Source organism: Thamnophis sirtalis, unplaced genomic scaffold (genome assembly GCF_051295495.1).
Source record: "Thamnophis sirtalis isolate CommonGarterSnake01/CBP01778 unplaced genomic scaffold, rThaSir2_p1.2 scaffold_4, whole genome shotgun sequence".
Taxonomy (NCBI): Eukaryota; Metazoa; Chordata; class Lepidosauria; order Squamata; family Natricidae; genus Thamnophis; species Thamnophis sirtalis.
The window spans coordinates 113,991,130-114,012,554 of record NW_028261384.1 but is presented as its reverse complement, the minus strand read 5'-3'; the positions used below and the strand labels follow the sequence as shown (position 1 = coordinate 114,012,554).

The 21,425-nt window shown below is 37.7% G+C and overlaps 1 protein-coding gene across 1 annotated transcript; it reads right to left on the bottom strand.

Annotated features, from left to right (window-relative positions):
• Positions 1-5,058: 5,058 nt before the first annotated feature.
• On the bottom strand, positions 5,059-21,373 carry LOC148046278 (vomeronasal type-2 receptor 26-like). The gene is made up of 9 exons (XM_087714654.1): positions 21,142-21,373; positions 20,186-20,300; positions 16,990-17,139; positions 16,249-16,398; positions 15,239-15,734; positions 11,550-12,407; positions 9,050-9,277; positions 8,464-8,590; positions 5,059-5,960 (listed from the first exon to the last, which is right to left on the bottom strand). Exons 1-9 carry the CDS (start codon positions 21,371-21,373, stop codon positions 5,059-5,061), a joined length of 3,258 nt encoding a protein of 1,085 aa, XP_087570780.1.
• Positions 21,374-21,425: the final 52 nt, after the last annotated feature.

The window sequence follows — 21,425 nt, the reverse complement described above, 5'->3', positions numbered from 1 at the left end:
GTCCCCACTATTGTTTATTATAACTTTGGAAGTATTGTTGAATAAGATACGGGGCTTGGATGCTTTAAAAGGGATCAAGATCAGACAGCAAGAATACAGAGTCCGCGCCTTTGCGGACGACTTGGTTATAATATTGAAACAACCGCAGGAATCCAGTAAGGTCTTAATGAATATGATTAATCAATATGGTCAAGTCTCTGGATTTAAAATTAATTTAGGAAAAACCAAAATATTAGCAATGAATATGAATACCAAACAGAAGGAAGAATTGGGAGCGATGTTAGGATGTGAGGTTGTTAAAAAAGTCAAATATCTTGGAGTTAATATTTTAACTTCAAATGGGAAATTATACAAGCATAATTATGAACCACTCTGGCATAGTATACAAACGGAGATGAAAAGGTGGGAGAAACTGCATTTATCTTTGCTGGGAAGGATAGCGGCAGTGAAAATGAATATTTTACCAAAATTTTTATTTTTGTTTCAAATGTTACCAATACTCAAAAGAGATGTGAATCTTTTAGAATGGCAGAAGGGTATCAACAAATTTGTATGGGCAGGAAAGAAGCCAAGGGTAAAGATGAAAATAATGCAAGATATACATGAAAGAGGAGGATTGAAATTACCAAACTTAAAATTATATTATGATGCAGTGGTCTTATCTGCAATTAGTGATTGGATCCATTTAACCAATGACAGAATATTGAATATTGAGGGACATGATTTGGTATATGGTTGGCATGCTTACTTGTTATTTAACAAAAAACTGGATAAGAATTTAAAAAATCATATTTTAAGAAATGCCTTATTGCGGGTTTGGAAAAAATATCAACATAAACTAAATGACAAATTGCCCATGTGGGCAATTCCTAGACATACAATTGAAAATATGAATATAGAACAAAAACACGATAGAACCACTTATAGACAACTCCTTATTATAGAAAGAGGGGTGTTGCAATTAAAATCCTTAGAGCTACTTAAAAAAAGAGAAGGTAGTTCAAACGTGGTTTCAGTATGGCCAATTACAGGCCAGGTGGAAAATAGACCAAAAAACAGGCTTTGTAAAAGCTGAGGATAACTTGTTTAAACAAATAAGAGATCAAAGTTTAATGCACATAAAGAGGATATATAATGTATTAATACAGATGGATTCAGAAACGGAAATGGTTAAAGACTGTATGATAAAATGGGCTCAGAATATTGAAGAACCTATAATGCTGGACACATGGGAAAAAATATGGGTAAGAAATGTAAAATTTACACAAGCACAAAATCTGAGAGAAAATTTTTATAAGATGTTTTATAGATGGCACTTAGATCCCAAAAAGCTTGCTTCTATGTATTCAAATGTTCAGCCTAAATGTTGGAGATGTGGTTCTTTTGATGCTACGTATTTTCATATATGGTGGACATGTCGTAATGTTAAGGCATTTTGGATAAAAATTTGGTGGATCCTGCAAAATATCTTCAAAAAAAGGATAAAATTCACTCCCCAGCTGTTTTTACTAGGTATATGTATTGACTTTGCAGCAGTAGAGATTAATTTGGTTCTGTATTTAATAATGGCAGCAAGACTCTTGGTGGCACAATACTGGAAGAAGAAAGACCTGCCTACAATTCAAGAATGGACTTTGAAGGTTATAAACTTAGCCGAAATGGCAAAAATTTCAGCATATATTAAAGAACATTCAAACGAGAGATATAAACGAGACTGGAAAAAATGGATTGATTATATACAAAGCAAATACGGGACTAAGAAACTCCAGATAGCTTATGCTTAAAATCAATAATAACTTAAACTGTTAAAAATTTGGGTAACAGCAAGAAGCTGAGTTCAATGTAGAGATATTTTAGACTGTGATTGTCAAAAAGTTATACCATGTATGGGCTCTGGGAAGTCGGGGGGAGGGAAGGGAGGTGGGGATCTAGGGGGAGGGGGGAGGGGGAAAATATAATATGTTTTAAATTTTAAAGCATGATTGCACTTGTATACTGTGGCTTTTTAATGCTAGTGTCAAAACAGAACAAACTGAATATATTGGAAGGTAATAGAAGTATACCGAAGGGAGGAGCTGAGTGAAAGAAGAAGGAGGGTGGAGAAGGTGAGAGAGAGGAGGAGGAGAAGGAAGGGAGGGAAAGAGAGGGAGTGATAGAGTTAGGGTTAGATAGAGGGGGAGGGGAAGTAGGTGTAGAGGGGTATGAGAGAAGGAAGAATGAAAGTTGGAGGGGGTTGAAAGAGGGTGTATGGTGGGCTAAGGCGGTATATTGGGTTTGTATTGTAGGGGGCATTTTCTATAAAAGTGAGGGCTGTGTTTATTACCCAATGTTATATGCCTCGGTTATGCACAGTAAACATGTGATTGTATAGAATGAAATGGAAATAAAAAAGACTTGTGGAAGAAAAGATCTCCACAGCTACCATGTATGTCCCTTTGATTGATTTGATTTATTGCATTTCTATGCCGCCCTATTCCCAGAGGGACTCAGGGTGGCTCACAAACCAAGTAGGGAGGGGGGGTATACAAACAGGAGGAAAAAAGACAACAGACAAACAACTACAACAATTTAAAAAACACTCAACAATCACACAATTTGAAGCTCAGGTATGCTGGGACAAAGGACAACCAAACACTACCAAAGATCAACATGCTAAAGGTGATGAACTTGGCTTCATTGAAACTGTCAGGCAATTTATTGGCAAGAAAAGCTCTGATGAAACTGGTAAGAGCCATGAGACTCATATAGCCAAGGACACAATAAAACATGGTCACAGAGCCTTCATTACATTGCAGGATAATTTCTTCAGTCACTGAGATCATATCAATATCTGGAAAGGGGGGAGTGACTGTCAACTACAGAGTGCAAATGTCTGCTAGAATCAGGGAGCAGGAAATAACAATGGAAGTAGTTAATTTTTCCCAACCCATTTTCTCATTCTGGATCCTGGTTTGGTGGCCATAAAAGCCAGAACCACTGTGATGGTCTTTGCCAAGATAGAAGTAACAGCCACTGAGAAGACCATTCCAAAAGTTGTTTGTCTTAGAAGACAGGTAAACTTTCCTAGTTGTCCAATGAATAGCAGTGCTGAAAGGAAGCAGAGCAGGAGGGCGATGAGGAGAGGATAAGTCATATCCCAGTTGTTGGCTACCACAATGGGAGCGTTATGGTGCCTTATAAATGCTCCAAGCACAAAAAACATTAATCATAGAAAAAGAAAGTGAGAGACAGGCCAGACTGATCCCTAAGGGTTCTTTGTATCTCAAGAAACTGATACTTTTAGGAATACAAAAATGTGTTTTTTGTTTGGGTAGTATTTGTCTTTGCATCTCGAACATTTATTTCTGTCTAAAAAAGAAAACAAATGATGTGATGTTTTTCTCATACATATTATGTACCTAACCGTCATGCATAGTCATAAAGTTAATATATTATTATAAATATATAATTATAGATTATAAAAAAATCCTGCTAAATTTTATTGACACACAAGTTGTGTTTCATAATATTTGACATTTGTTTTATTAATATAGCATTTATATATTACTTGACAAATGGAATGAAAGAAATATCTGCTAATAAATTATGAAAAAATGTTTTAATTTATCTTTTCTATGTGTACAGAACATATATATTTTATATGAGTAACTAAGAACTATAGTATATTGGCCCTTAGTGTATTCTCTGGATAAGATAATGTATCTTGCATTAAATAGCAAGAGGCTGCTGTCACCCCTCCCCCCATTCAGGCTCTTATAGCCTCCAGGCATTGACCAAGTACTTAAGCAGCAGAATTTGTTTCGTTTTTTATTTATTTAACTCTGGACAGCTTATAATAGAAATGTTATATTTGATGGATGTGTAAGTAGCCCAAACAATTTTGGACAGAAAAACATATTAATTCAGAGAAGTTTAGAGATTAAACTACATCTAAAACAAGAGCCGTTTTTTTCTGTGGGGACACATGAATGGACAAACAACTGGAAAAAGTCATGGAACTTTGATTTTATATAAGAAAATAAATGTTTTCACATAAAAGTTTTCATCTAAAGGAAAAGTTTTATATAAGGGCCCTTCCCAACCTCCATTTTCACTGTCACAAGGTTGCAGGAAGCCGTTGCAGCCAAAAATGGAGCTTGGGAGTCCTTTTTGCTAGATGAGCATTGGGCTAAAGCAGGAATGCCAGACACAATTGAGGTTGAGCTGTTCATGTCCACACTGGCCACGTCCACCTTTGCCCCACCCCCCCCGAGATCAAACACAACCCTGATATGGTCCTCAATTAAATTGAGTTTGATACCCCTGCCCTAAAGCCTTTGAATATAAGCCTTTGAGTAATTCCCATTTAGTCATTCAATTGGGATATGAAACTTTGCCACCAAGTGGAAAATCACGTGACTACAGCAGACATAACTCTGCTTGTTGTAAGCTAGTTGTGACTGGCATTCATGTGCCTAACGGGCATTCATGTGGCTGTAGGAATGCTTAAATGTGAGGATTGTTTGCAGAGCTGTATTTTTACCCTGCTGTAATTTCAAGCAGTCTTTATGGGTGTTGGGATCCCTAAGCAGCCAGGTCCTGTGGTCTACTTGTAAGGAACAGTTATCTGTAGCACATGTAGGCATTCACCCTTCCTCTCTTTATCTGAAAAGATTCCAAGAAACTGAATAACCATAAGTCTCTTGGTTTTTGCTGTGGTCGTTGTTCATCTTTAACTCACCATATTTCCCCTGGAGATCTGCTAACCAAAATGTCTTTAACAGTTAACAGCCCAAAGGTTAAGAAAAAAAAATCTTAGACTACAATGGCCAATGTTCAAGATTGAAGCTACTATACATAGATTATACAGCTGAATGTGCTTCAGAAAAGATGCTTAAAAGACAAGTTAATGTCTCAACAACTGAAACAAAGAATCAGGGTACATACTTTCCCCTTAGTTAAATCTTCGAAAAATTATATAAATCAGGATTGCAGATGGATATTTCTATGAATATTCTATATTGTTTAGAAATCTAGATTAAAATCTTTTGATTGAGGATGACAGAGAGTGGTTATTAATCACCCTTTTTTTCTCATTATTTGTTCCTTGTTGTTCAAGTCTGGCCTAAACACAATGATATAACATTTGGGGAAAAAGATGCAGCCCAGCAGCCCAGCACCTGAAGCATAGATGGAAAAGATCTCCACAGCCACCATGTATTTCCCTTTGGAACTCAGGTACGCTGGGACAAAGGTCAGCCAAACACTACAAAAGACCAACATGCTGAAGGTAATGAACTTGGCTTCATTGAAACTGTCAGGTAATTTCCTGGCAAGAAAAGCTGTGATGAAACTGATAAGAGCCAGGAAAGCCATGTAGCCAAGGACACAATAAAACATGGTCACAGAGCCTTCATTACATTGCAGGATAATTTCTTCAATAACCGTGATCATATCAACATCTGGGAAGGGGGGAGCTCTTGCCAGCCACAAAATACAGATGCTTGTTTGAATCAGGGAGCAGGAAACAATGATGGAATTAGATATTTTTTTCCCCACCCACTTACTCATCTTGGATCCTGGTTTGGTGGCCATAAAAGCCAGAACCACCGTGATGGTTTTTGCCAAGACAGAAGAAACAGCCACTGAAAAGACTATACCAAAAATAGCTTGTCGGAGTAGACAGGTAAATCTTCCTGGTTGGCCAATGAAGAGCAGTGCCGAAAGGAAGCAGAGCAGGAGGGCAATGAGGAGTGTATAGGAGAGATCCCGGTTGTTGGCTATGACGATGGGAGTGTTGTGGTGTCTCATAAATACTCCAAGCACAAAAACAGTAGAAAAAGAAAAAGAAAAAGCAAGGCAGGCTAAACTGATTCCTAATGGTTCTTCATAAGTCAAGAAACTAATAGTTTTGGGAATACAAAAATCATGTTTCTTGTTTGGATAGAATTTGTCTTTGCATTTAGAACACTCATTTCTATCTGAAAAAAAAAAGATTGATATGTTATCCTCATGTATGGTCTGCATTTCTACATTTGCATTATTGCTATAGTATATATTATCATACAGATAATTTTTAATTAAGGTAATGCCAACAAGTATGTTTCCTAAAGAAATCCCTTTAACTAATATCTGAAAAAATTCTAAAGAGATAGAGCCTAATTTCAGGTGGATAAGAGGGCTAAGGGTAACATAAGAAACCCATATTAGGAACTTTGAATATTTGGACTGGATAGCTTCTAACCTAGAACTTTGCAACTTTGCAACTTTAATAAGATTTGTATGCCGCCCACTCCCTGGGGACATCCCTAAAAGTACAGATGTGAAGAGTATGTCCTGCTAATCTCAGGGACACTGCAAAGTCCCTGATTGATCCAAGAGAATCTTTTTTTGCTGGCAACAGAAGCACAGCCATTGAAGCTGCTGAAGTTGGGACAGCTCCGGAATGAGAGGAAAACAGAAAGAGAAAGTGTGTCCATCTGGTGAGGAAATCTATTATAATAAAAGAGACTACCCACAAAAAAATTAAAGCTAAATTTGAAAACAGATGAGAACAAGCAGTGAAATTAATCTACATTAGACAGTGTGTCATCCTTCATTTAAAAAAAAATTCTTTTATGGATGGAACTTTTGCAAATGTTTCCTATTCTTTAAATTGAATGGATTAGTTTTTCTTTTACTACTTTTTATATTTTTTTATACCTATGGATTATTATTTTTTCTTATTTTTATAATGCTGGATTGGATGGGTTGTTTTTTTTGCTCCATTTAACAATTTAGTTTTCTTTCAGCCTGGAATATAAAGCAAATATAAAAGGAATACAAAGAGGGCTGTAATAACAGAGGAAAAGGAAGTAACACTGCCACTTGAAGGCTGGAGGCTTGGAAAGCTTGGAAATATTTTCTATTCTTTTTTTTCTTTGGTCATTTGATTTTGCATTTCAAGGTTCCTCAGCTTGTTTACAGAGAGTGATAGTGAGAAGAGCATGGGTTGTTTATACAATGCTGCTAATCTTTCTTAGACACATGAAATGCTTTCTGGAGAATATTAAGACATGAATGTGTGAAAATGTTTGTTTGCAGATGATACCATGTTTTGGGCTAAAAAACTTAAGTTCTGCTTAATTTTTGCTATCAGGCAACAAAGAATATAGATTTGAAAATTAATACAAATTTTTGCAAGTGATCCATAAATGGCAAAAGATCAGAGCAAATAGATAATTGAAAGAATATTGGCTAAAAAAGATAATATTGATGGTGAAAAGTCAAGATATATAAATGTTGGGAGAATGTTAAAAGAAAGAAAGTCTATATATAAGCGTGCATGAACATGCACACAAACACACACACACAAACACACACACACACACACACACACACACAGACACTTTTGCACATGCTGTTTTATAGAAATAGAAGATATGTATGTCAGGAGAAACATTTCTTTGTCTATGAAATCTAAAAGGCCATTTTTTATGATTCTGGAGGGCATACAACTGAAAAATAGAAAATCAGTCTAGTAAAAGGTGGTGTTAACCTATGAAACATTAATGTAATTTCAACCAGAAAGCTTCTACTTCCCTAACACAGAGTCTAGCTTGTTACCAAGCTTGTTTTAAAAACAGTAAGGTTAAGGCTACTCAAACTACGAGAGAGATAGTATTTCAAGAAGGCAGAAACTGGGGTAGAGAAACATCTGGATTCCATTAGATATCATTGTTTTGAAGATGGGATCTGACGCATGTAAATGAAAATTATCTAGACCAGTGGTCAAAGGGGATCCTTGAAGATTTGAAAAAAATGTTATGATACAAATCTTGAGTTAAATCATGGGGGGTCCATGGCCGTGGTCTGTAGCCACCAAAGTTATTTAATGTGATGAAAACCATTGGTTTAGAAAAGTTTATATATTTATGGTAAACAAAAAAAGTGATGTAAATATTGTTCAGTGATGCTTGTGTATAGGACTTACAGAGATGGTTCATAAATAATTGGATGATAGCCCTCAGGGTGTGAATGGAGATCATTTAATGTAATTTAGAATAGAATAACAGAATTGAAGGGACCTTGGAAGTCTTCTATCCAATGCACTGCTCAGGCAGGAAACTTTATATTATTTCAGACAAATAGTTATCCAATTTATCCACCACCACCACCACCACCTCCTCCTCCTCCTCCTCCTCCTCCTCCTCCTCCTCCTCCTCCTCCTCCTCCTCCTCCACCACCACCACCACCACCACCACCACCACCACCACCACCACCACCATCATCATCATCATCATCATCATCATCATCATCATCATCATCATCATCATCATCTAATGGTCAATTTATATTTGACTCTTCCAGAGAGAATAAATGATTAATTTTCAGGTTGAGAAAACTTCCCCACATTTTAGAGTGAACACCATCTTGACTTTAATCAACATGTAATTAATTGTTTTATGGATAGAAAAAAATGAGGAGTAGATGAATATATCTTACCATTCTTGGTTGAAACCCTCCCTTCCGGGCATGGGATGCAGTCATAACAGCAAAATGGCTCCCCCTCTTTCACTTTTTTGCTGAACCCAGGATAACAGCTCTCACTGCAGGCAGAAACAGGTTTCACCTGGTGATTAAAGACAAACCTTATATATCTGGAGGCTTTTGGACTAGTGTCCATATTTGAAATGATGCAAACATGGCATGGCATTTTTTCAGTTTAGGGGTAGAAATAATGGTTCAGAAAAGACTTTTATATTGCAAAAACACCAATATAAAGCTCAGTTAAATATACTTGTGTTTAGATTAAACAAATGCACTCATAAATTCTTATAATATTATTATATAATAATACTGTCATAATTACATTACATTACAATATTATTATATCATGAAAACATGATGCCTCACTAACTTTCACCTAGAAAAGTTAATGGTCAATTTTATTCATAATGCAATATGGGTCTAGAAGTTGCTTATGTGGAACTAACTCTATATAAAAAATTCCTTTTGTCCAATATGATAAAACTTCATAAATTAGAGAAAGCCTGTTGATTCAGAAATAAGGACAATAATTAAACTCTACCTGGTTAAACCAGCTGTGCCATGTTATCATCTCATCATTGATGGTTAATATTTTATCTGGAGTGGCTGAATGGTCCACATTTCCAACTTTCACACGAAGAAATGACTTGTTCGGGAAAGGTATCATATTGATAATATCAAAGCCAGCTGCTACAATCCCATTCTGATCAAAGGAGATCTGTTCCCCGGCATTATTGTTAAAAGCCACACTTCTCAAAAAATATTGGAACTAAATTGAAAATAAAAATGCAAGAATTTTGGATTACAGACTCCATGCTGATAGAGAACTGAAATGTAGATATTTAGTCACGTTTTTCTTCCTTCTCATTGTATTGCAATTAAAGAGAAGATGCAGTCAAAGATATAAATTAAAATAATTTGTTTATTTAAAACAAGGCAAGTAGGACAGAGACCTTTCAAATGTCAGGGCAGAGAATGTTCCAAAGAACAGGGACTGCCATGGAAAAGACATGCTTCCTAGCTTCCATAAGATGGTAATATTTAGGGGCAGGAACTACAGTAGGAGTGTTCCTACCCTATGTGACCTGGTAGGATGAATAGATGTACTTAGGGAAAGGGTGGCCCTTCAGTTAACCTGGCCCTGTACCACACAGGGCTTTAAAACTGTTGATCAACACTTTAAATTGCATCTGGAAGGAAACCAAAAGCTAGTCTTAAAGGGTCAAACCTAAAGTTTCTCAGTACTCTCCATCCAGATTCTTAGATCCCTAGATACCTGGTCAGCATCACCACAGTATCATTTGTCTGGTCATGTGCAGAAATCCTAAATAGAAGCGCATACAGCTTGTGAAAAAGTCCTGCACGCTTTACAGTTTACAGTTTATGGTTTATGACATTTTTTGGTATAGGCCATTGATTTTATGATATTTTATGCTAACTGCTATGTAAATATTGTTATATTTAAATAAACACTGGTGGTTTTTATATGAAAAACATAAGCATTTTGCAATTTGGTGCTGTTTGGATGGGGGTTGTGAATTTTCTTGCATTCTTACAATGCATGCTTACAATGACTATGAAAACAGATTAACTGATGCATATCTAGTGGCATACATTTTGCAACTACTAAGGCCGATGCTAGTGTTTTGTTAACATTTTTATTGTTTGGGCCCTGAAAAGGACCATTTATGTAACCAAACATGGTTACTAATATGAAATTCACCAGTCCTTATTGCTTGTAACCAGGCCGCATTGTTTTGGCATAGACTGCATAAGCCTTTGCATGTGATCTTTGGTGACAATGTGGTACCAGGCTGCAATAATGGATTCAATCAGCTCCTGCTTGGTCTTCAGATGCTTCTTGCTTATTTTTAACTAATCTTGGCCCACAAGTTTTCAATTGGGTTCAAATCCAGGCTCTGAGCTGGTCAATCCAGGAGTTGAACGCCAGGCTTCTTCATCTACTGCTGGAAGGACTTGGCTCGATGACAGGGAGCGTTGTCATCCTGGAAGTAAAAATTCTTCCTTACAAGTTGCTGAACATAAGGAAACATAGTTTTTTCCAGGACTTCAGCATACTGCTTGGAATTCATGATTCCCTGCATGATTTGTATCTGACCAATACCAGAAGCAGCGATATAGCCCCAGATCATCACGTGCAATGGATGCTTCACAAATAGATTCAGGCAGTCTTCTGACATACTTATTGCATTGATTCCCAGTCAAGTAGAAATTGCTCTCGTCACTGAAGATTACCTTGGCCCACTATTCGTTAGTCCACTTGGCATACTTCTTGGCTCACGGACGTCAACGAGAGCAGTGAGCGTCTGTGAGCAAAGGTTTACTTCAAATCCTGCAGCTTTTGAGCTCTCTGGCAAGCAGTCTGCAATGCATTGTGCTTGTACACACTTTTACACCATGTTTCACCCCAAATTCTTCTAATCTGAGGTGAGGTGAGCTGCCTGTCAGCCATTGAAATGTGTTTCAGAGCCCAATCTTGCCGTTTTGTCATCTTTTTTGGTCTTCCGGAGTGGAGCCTGTCATCAACTGAATCAGTTATTTGGTATTTTTCAACCACTCTGTTCACTGAGGTGCGATGGCATTTCACTCTCTTGGCTATTTCTGCACAGGAGTAATCCTCTTCATGAAGCACAATGATGCGATGCCACTTCTCAGTATTTGTGAAAGCAAAGGCTTTCATCCTTGCCCACAGCCAGAGCTAAATTAAATCTCTCTCTTTATGATAATAAAAATGTAGAAAAATATACAGATATATTTCCATGTGAGGTTCATGGGGAATCGAAAATTTAAAAAGTTACAAGTTATCTAATAATGGAGAAGAAACAAAAGAAATCAATGGATAATAGGCATGTAGTAATTAATAGTTAAATAAGAAAAAAAATCAATTATTAAAGAAGCACAACATTTTTATTGAAGCATTTTTTTCCCCAATTCTACAACATGGGAAATAGTCTAAATACAGATTCAAGGCTGCTATCATGCTTACTCATAGTACTTTTCCTAATGAGGATATTTATTACCTGCCAGAAGTCTTGATGATGAATGTTTCTTTTTACTCTACCCACCATTGATCTCTCAGTATTTCTAGAGGATGTAAGAGCATGTAAAGCATGAGCTATGGCATGAACAGCATTGTAGACACTGTAACTGTGGCCAGTGATGTCCATTTCAAAAAGAGTCCCAGGAAGGCTTTCCAAATCCTCTGTATCACTGCAAATATTCTCAGGCACATCACTCATAACATTTGGGAATACACAGTCAAAGGCTTCTTGCCAGAACTGTCTGATAAATCCATCTCCCTTTGCAGTGAAGGGGTTTTGCTTCCTAGCAAATGATCTGAACTCTGGTAGAGCAGTGGAGTGCACTATCAAGGAAAGGGCACCATCAATTATTTTGATATCCCAAGCACGCTGAAAAGGATTTAAACTGAACTCCACCTGTGCTGTCATTATCCACACAATACCTTTTGGTTTACTTCTCACCTCTTCTATATTAGGAACATACTGTATCCATAACAAATAGCTCAGAGCAAAGGATTCTCCATCATAAAGCAGTACATTGGTATTACCACCCATGACATGATCATAGATTTTTGCTGCCTGCTGAAGCATGCCTTCAAGGCTATTGAAATCAGTAATTTTGGGGACTTGTTGAATGAAAGAAACACAAATCCCATTTTTGGACAACAGAGGAACCATTGTTTCTACAAATATTTCTCCCTGATCATTGTACATGATGAGGATCGCAACCCATGTCCAATTAAAATGTAGCAGTAGTGAAAGAATCCCTTTATGCTGAAGTTCTTCTGGAGGAACCATCTGATAAAATGAAAGGCCTGGAGTTTTATCATTCATTATTGGAGCAGAGCCATAAATGAGCTGAGAGGAAAAGGAAAAGAAGATAAGAGCAGTATCTAGATATGATTTTCAAGTGTTCAAAACAATCAACATATATTGAATTAATAATCATTATACCAACCCTTGAAAACAGTCTTGAGTGCCAGACTGAGATGGGAATTCTGGAAAGGAATTCATTGCCTTCTTGAAATGAGAATTCCATTGAGATAGTGGCTCTGGAAAGTCTAATAGCGTGGAAGATATTGTAAGTCTGCTGAATGGCATTCAGTGATGCTCCAGATCTGGAGGAATTACTGATATGAATTTATCTAAAACCAAGGAGTAGATTCTTGGTAATTGCTGCTTCATATTTTCAAATATCAAAATAGACTATATAATCCTTGCTTTTCCACATGCAAAATCCAATAGTTTTGACTAAATGCACAGAAGAACAAGTAATTTGTATGTTGATGTACAATTTTAAAATGTTAGATTTCTACTATTGAAGGTAAAACAAAACTTCAGGAATTGTTACAGACCTTTTATATTATACTTCATAAACATTCATTTTGTTGTAAAATCATTCACTATATAAAAATAGAAAATGTAACTGTATAAAGAAATATCTAGCCACATATAAAATCACAGTGCAATCTTCACATCTCATGGGGGAAAAACAGCTCTGCCATATCTCAGAAACGTTTCAGACACTAAGAACTTATTACAAACTTTTGACATCCCTATAAGGCCCAAGATAGCAAAATAAATTGAGTGCATCATAAACATAACCAAAGACTTTTAGTTACAAAATATAAAGCATTCATATGGAATATATAATTTAAAGGCTAAGACTGGAATAAACTCTTGATTTGATTATGCAGGACAAATGTGTGAAGGTCAATTGGCAGTCAAAGACTTCATGAAATTTCTTCAATTTCAGAACAGAGATGGTTTCAACTGGGAGGTGATATACATTTTACATTAAACCATTAAACTATTAAACTTTACGTTAGTTACCCAGTTGGGATTCACTTCATGAAGTTATTCTTAATCAGACTGCTATTTATAAATATTAAAACAAAAACCAAATCAAGATCCAGAGACAGCAAACCAAGCTTTATACAACAATTTTCAAAACATTGAATAATTGGGCATTATGACCCCAAGGTACAGAAGAAAAATGGCTAGACTTGTCTGAAACACAAAGATGCCAAATTCCAGACAAGAGTTATATTTCTAGTTCGGAACTATTCACTATTTGACTCCGAATACTATTTACTATTTGAATATATTTAACTCTAAAAAACAGAATTGCATTGTGAAAGTACCAAGAGACATAAGACTGCATTATTACTGGAAAGACACAGGTTGATGTAATGAAAACTTATAATAAAAAAAATAAGTCAAATTTACTTAAATTTAGAGCATTATGTATAAAATGAAGTGATAATGGATACAGTTATATATATATATGTTTGATAAGAGGAAAAGGATGTTTAAAAACTCTGTTATTAAATATAACCAATTTTTAATTAGAACATGTGATAAAGATATAATGTTACTGGATGATATTGGGAAGAGCTAATGGAATGTCATTATGTGATTTTGCTTTAAATCTGGAATATTTTATAGAAAAGGACATAAAAACATTTATAGTCAAATGAAGTTTGAAGTTTGATGATAGTAATATCTATAAATATACTTCATTTAAAATGTATGATTTTATATGAATTGTAGGTGATGACTGTGGAAGGGCTGCACAAAAGTTTTTGTAGCCAATCAACACACTTTCTACAATTTGTAATGGAAGATAGTTTTGTGGGTTTTGTGTGTGTGTGTTTTGTCTGTTTGTATTTATTCAAAAAAATAAAAAAATTACAGATGTGGGCACACTGTAGTGTTGAGCCAGGTACTTTACCCTTCAGTAATGTAATGGGTTCTGGTGCATAACTGCTATTGGGTTGATTTTTATATTGAATGCTGCTAATCTTCCTTAGACACATGAAATGCTTTCTGGAGAATATTAAGACATGAATGTGTGAAAACGTTTGTTTGCAGATGATGCCCTGTTTTGGGCTAAAAAACTTAAGTTAAATTCAAGAAAAATGGCTAGACTTGGCTGAAACACAAAGATGCCAAATTTCAGAGAAGAGTTATATTTCTAGTTCAGAACTATTCACTATTTGACTCCGAATACTACTTACTATTTGAATATATTTAACCCTGAAAAACAAAATTGCTGTCAGAACCTCTCCATTAGATAATTAGGAAAGAAGACCACGAGACTCCATGAGTAGAAATCAAGTGTACTTTTACTAATTATAAATGATTAAAGGCATAGCGAAGCGAAGACTGATTATTTAGGCGCGAAAGCGATTGATATATAGAATAATCCATACCCCTCCCCTTGGCATCACAGTTACAGTCCAATCATAATTCTCCCAAGTGTCAGGTGTGAGATAACTTCAAAAGACATCACGAAGATGGAATGTCGGTGCCGTTAGTCCTGGCGGGAATCTCCTACGCATGCGTAGTCCGACAGGCAGTTGAGCTCCAGAACCTTCCTCCAGCACAATTAGTAACCCCTCCCAAATACCATGCCCTCCCTCCCCGTTTCATGGCAGCCGAAGCAACAGCAAAGCAGAGGCTGACAATTGCATTGTGAAAGGACCATGTCATAAGTAGCATCACATTCCATGCAAGGATGTCCATTCTACCTGTGGGAGTTTAATACTTAACAGCCATTCACAGTCAATGAACATCTACATTATTTACTTGAATAGACTGTATGTAACACTAAAAAACAAGGCTCAATTGTAAAAGTGGGACACTAAAAGTAGAATGATCTTGGCATGCAAGAATGTTCAGATTACCTGTGGAATCTTATAGATATCCAAGAGAGTTGCCACTTGAAGGGAGGTTTCAGCATCCAGTCCTCCAATAACAGCTATGACTTTATTCTGGATGTTACATACATAGTTGGGGACCAGTGTCTCAGTTGCTGATAGGAGCAGCATGATGGCCTGATAAGTCTTTCGAGCATTGCAATAGCTGTCATAAATATGGAAGCCCAGGGTGAGATTGGGTAAGATTTGTGGGTTTTCATTGATCTCCTTTATTGCAAACGCCAAAGTCAGGATTTGCTGGTAATTCTTAGGAATTCCACTACAATGAGAGTTGCATTGCACATCAGAAGGGGATCCTAGAGGTTTGTACATTCTAACATAGTCTAACATGCCAGCCCCTTCTATAACAAGTAATCCTATACTTCTAACATGGCAAAACTCAGCTACGAGGATGTAGAATAAATCTGTAGACAACTGCAATTGTATAGGCGTAAATAATTCAATATTTATTTCTGCAAGAAATCTGTGCAAACAATTGCAGATATAAAAACAGGGAATGTCTGGAATCTACATATATATACATGTGGCTTTCAAAAAGGTAGACAGTCTTCTGACACAGAGCCAGGCTTGTAGACACTCCTGTATTGTTAGTTGGAGTAGAAGAATTTACTGTGTGTTTGAAGGAGGCCATTGTTTTATTAGATACAAGGCAACTTAATACATTTTATTTAGGAGGACTATACAGAAAAACGAATAAGAGGTGTAATCAGCGTTCCCAAGCTTTCTCCCCACTGTATCACCTGGGCAATATGGCAATGGCTGAGAATCATACCGGTAGATACTCAGTCTTAGGAAGTTTGCTTTTAAAACTTCATTCTTTTCCACAGTATATGTTGTTTGGGGGATTAAAAAATGCTATTCTTAGCATCTCTTTAATTTCACCTCATCTATTATTTTCTGATGGAAATTCTATAATTATTTTTTTTTTGTCAGTCATAAATGCAGGAATAATATAAATAAATAATTATGTTCCTTACAGAAACTGTCCAGGCAATGCTGCTGGGGGATAACCTTCAAAGGTGGTTTTTTCAGAGACTGAACCAAGTTGAGATGAAATTCCACCAACCGTAAGGTCTCCTGGATGATGGTACTTGTGATGTGGAGGATATGGATGAAAGATGCTGCACCTGTGAGTTATGCACGCCACATGGGGACTCAACAGTAGCATTAAGATCAATAAATTTTCCATCCCCATTACAAGGGCAAATCTCAAAGAACTTCTCTCATTCCTTAGGATAAAACCATATTTGGCCATATATATACATGTGGCTTTCAAAAAGGTAGACAGTCTTCTGACACAGAGCCAGGCTTGTAGACACTCCTGTATTGTTAGTTGGAGTAGAAGAAATTATTGTGTGTTTGAAGGAGGCCATTGTTTTATTAGATACAAGGCAACTTAATACATTTTATTTAGGAGGACTATACAGAAAAACGAATAAGAGGTGTAATCAGCGTTCCCAAGCTTTCTCCCCACTGTATCACCTGGGCAATATGGCAATGGCTGAGAATCATACCGGTAGATACTCAGTCTTAGGAAGTCTGCTTTTAAAACTTCATTCTTTTCCACAGTATATGTTGTTTGGGGGATTAAAAAATGCTATTCTTAGCATCTCTTTAATTTCACCTCATCTATTATTTTCTGATGGAAATTCTATAATTATTTTTGTTTGTCAGTCATAAATGCAGGAATAATATAAATAAATAATTACGTTCCTTACAGAAACTGTCCAGGCAATGCTGCTGGGGGATAACCTTCAAAGGTGGTTTTTTCAGAGACTGAACCAAGTTGAGATGAAATTCCACCAACCGTAAGGTCTCCTGGATGATGGTACTTGTGATGTGGAGGATATGGATGAAAGATACTGCACCTGTGAGTTATGCACGCCACATGGGGACTCAACAGTAGCATTAAGATCAATAAATTTTCCATCCCCATTACAAGGGCAAATCTCAAAGAACTTCTCTCATTCCTTAGGATAAAACCATTAGCAATTTTTCCATTAACACATCCGGCTTCCTTGTGTCTGAATCTTGATTTAACCAAGAACAGATGTGGGGAATCCTTTTTCACTCATAAGCTTACTATGTTTCTCTTCAGCTTGAAATGATCCTGACATTTTAAGAGAAAGAGAGAAGGAACATGCTGCATCTTTTTTCCTAGTCTTTGTAATGGGCATTGAAATTCATTGGTATTTTGAGAATAGCAGATTTAATAATAGCAATTTAGATGCACAAACAAGAAGATAATTATTAAGCCAAAGTTCAGTCCCCTAGAGAAGACCTAAAGAAATTTTTTTTGGAGCTAACTTTTCTAATATTCCTATCTTTATGGGTATTGGGCAAGAATCATGAATGGGAATATCTGAGTGATTGAATATCACATTGATATTTTAAGAAAAGATTGATTGTATTTGTGAACAAAGTGATGATGCCAAGAGATATGCTTGATATTTTTAACAGTTTATTTGAGGTGGTATATTGTAGCTAACTTACTGATATTATGCATCACCTTGGATGGTCAATTTAATATGGCCAGACTTGAATAGAAAAGGGGAGCACCACCAAATGATTTATTGCAATATAAGTAGGAAGCATTTCTGCTTAAACAGGAATAAAAGGAATGGAGTCCGAGTGACTGCTTAATCTCTTTCAGAGGTGAACAGAGAGAGAAATAGGGAAGGATCCAATGGAATTAGATATCCAAGTGTATTCAGATAGGCCTCTTTATGTTTGCCCCCTTCTACAGTAAAAATAAAATATTTTCCTGATATTTTTGTTTCCACTTCACATAAAACTGGTATGATATATCAGACTGATAAAATTTTTTTGAAAGCAATGAATAAGGTAGATCCAGTCTTTTTTAAAAACCTCCAGTGATGAATCCTCATACAACTTCTGTAGGCAAGCTGTCCCACTGGTTAATTGTCTTTAGGCAGTTTCTAGTTAACTACAAGTTCCATGTCTCCTTGATTAGTTTCCATCCATTGCTTCTTACCTTTCCTTCTGGTCCTTTGAAAAATAAGCAGAGCCCCTCTTCTTTGGCAGCCCCCAAATATTGGAATACTGCTAGCATGTCACCCCTATTCCTTCTTTTCTTTAGACTGGCCATACCCAATTCCTGCAACAATTCTTCATATGTTTTTGTCTCAAGGCCTTTAATAATTGTAGTTGCTCTTCCAAAGTCTCAACATTATTTTTATAATGTGGTGACCAAAACTGGGTGCAGTATTCCAGGTGTGGTCTTATTAAAGATTTATAGGTGGTACTAATCCTTCATGTGATTTTGATTCTATGCCTCTATTTATACAACCAAGGATGTATTTGAGACAGATGTTTTCAAGAATAACTGATGCTAATGATGCAGGAGGGGGTACAGAGGTAAACCCACCAATGGTTGACCAGGTTAGGTGATTCTAACAGGCTAAATATTATAACCTTTAAAATGCTAAATATCAAAATCAAAGCTCACTTTTGAACTACTGCCTAAAAACTTCCTCTTTTTCGTATTGCAAAAATTAAGGGAACGTAAATGCAAGCTTTGCACAAGAGTGAAACAGGAAGCATGAGTGTAAGGAACAAACCAAAAATAATCATGACAGCCTTGTGCGTGCTTTAAAATCAGCAATATTTTAACCTTCAATCAGCGATATTTTAGCAATATTTTAGCAATATAACCTGTTTGCTTCATGAGTAACCAAGATTCACTTCCCTATTGTAACTTGGAACTTTATGAGAATCATGTATTTGTAATTTTTCCAAAAATGTATTTTACTGATCTCAGCAGGGTCTTGACCCTAAAATGTATCCGCCTATTGTAACGCCTCTTGATTTGTAATGTTTAATTAAAAAGTATAAAATCTCTGCCAGGGGATAGCCCCGGCAGTTCAGTCTTGGTGTCAATCACACTTGAACTTTGGACGCGTCCAATAAACCTGTCTTCTCTTGGAACCTTTGTGGTCTTGGCTCCTAGTCTTTCGTAAGTAGATTGCAAACCTCAAATCTGCTGCAACATTTCTGGCGAGCCAGCCAGGAGCCAAGGGGTTTTTACAAACCCTCTGGGACGCCCCACCCCAGTGTCGGGGCTCATCTGGTCAGGGGAAACCTCCCTGGCGCCAACGGACCCTTGATCCGAGGGACTTCCCAGTGACAGAGGGCTCCGGCAGTGGCGGTTGGCGATTCCAAGAACCACCAGAGAAGGACCAGAGACCAGGTGTCTGAAAGGCTGGCCAGCATCGCAGGAGGGAAGCCAAGTACAAGAGGCAAGTACTGTGGGAAAACCCTATTTAGGCCTGGACTCCTTGTTGAGCCAGAGGTGAGGCCTGATCTCCCTCGCTAGGTGGAAGGTTTTGGGGGTGGATTGTCTAGTGCATGAGTGTGTGTGATTGAGGGGGGGGGGCTACTGCATTTCCCTACGGTAGCTGTGTTTACCCGGTACCCTGGGTCAGAGCCTGTGTGAGGTGATTGTTAAATCTTTGTTGTCTGGTACCCTGGGAGGACCATGGGTGGGGGTAGCAGTGTTCCCTTGACCCCCTTACAATGTATGTTAAACCATTTTAAGGAAGGGTATATGACTCAGGACTATGGCATTAAGTGGAGCAGGCATGAGCTTAGGAAATTTTGTGAATCTGAATGGCCCACTTTTGCTTTTGGATGGCCTGACAAAGGTACTTTTGATCCCAACATAGCTTTAAATGTCCATAGGTTGGTGTTTGATCCTGATTTAGGACATCCGGATCAAGCCCATATATTGACATGTGGTATAATCTGTTGAGGAGACCTCCAGCTTGGTTAAAGAAATGCCAAAACCAACAGTGTGTGCTTATGGCTGTTCGGGTTACACTCCCCAAAAGTCCCAAGCAGAAACCACCAGTCCTAGCTAGTGCCCCAGAAGAATTGCCCCAACCACTGCCTTACATGCCTCCACTAGAAGTAATATTGCCAGGAACACCATGATCCTTATCACGACAATACTCAAGGGGAACCACACCTAGTAGCTCAGGAGACTCTAGGGCATCAACAAGCCAAATACCTGTAGAAGGGATAGATTGCAAACCTCAAATCTGCTGCAATACTAAGATTAAGGAAGGCACTTGATTGGTCCACAAATGAGATATATCATCAATGACAAGTAGTTCAAAGATTTGTTACTGGAGACAGAAAAAAATACATGGAAACCATTCAAGGATGCTGCTGTTGTTTCTTGACACCACAAAAGACCAAATAATATACCCGTGATGGCGAGCCTATGGCACGCATGCCACAGGTGGCACGCGGAGCCATTTGTCAGGGCACGCAAGGCAATGCCCTGTCAGATGGTTAGAATGCATGCATGCTCTGGCCAGCTGATTTCAGCCTTCTTTTAAGACCATTTTTCACACTCTGTGCGAAAAACTGGTCCTATGGTCAAATCGGACTTTCAGTTTGTTCATAGGACCATTTTTTTTGCCCTCCAGAACTTTCAGGAAGCTTCCCAGATGACTCCGGTGGGTGAAAAACAGCCATGGAATTCACCCAATCAACAAAAAAATCAAGGCAATCCAGGACGCCCCTACACTTCGCAATCAGACCGAACTGCATGCGTTCCTTGGGCTCCTTAACTTTTACATCGACTTTCTCAAACAGAAAGCCACAGTTGCTGAGCCTTTGCATCGGCTTCTCAGCAAACACACCAAGTGGTCCTTGGGCAGAGCTGAAGCAGCCGCATTTGCCGCAGTGAAGAAACTGCTGTCAGTGCACACATTTTTGATCCAATACAGACAGACCCTGCCACTTGTCCTAATGTGCAACGCTTCCCTGTTTGGCATCGGAGCCATCCTCAGCCACCGCATACCCAATGGAATCAAGGTACCCATCACCTACTACTCACTAACATTGTCTGCGGCTGAGCAGAACTACAGCCAACTGGACCGTGAGGCTCTGGCTGCAGTTGCCGGCATGAACCGGTTCCATGAGTACATCTACGGCCGTGACTTTGAACTCATTACAGACCACAAACCACTGCTGGGCTTGCTGGCTGGGGACTGGCCTACTTCTGCTTCTTTGTCGCCATGAATGACCAGATGGACAATCTTCCTCGCCGCCTACAGTTATCACCTTGTCCATCAACCTGGCTCTACCTTGGGGCATGCCAATGCCTTGAGTTGTTGCCCACTGC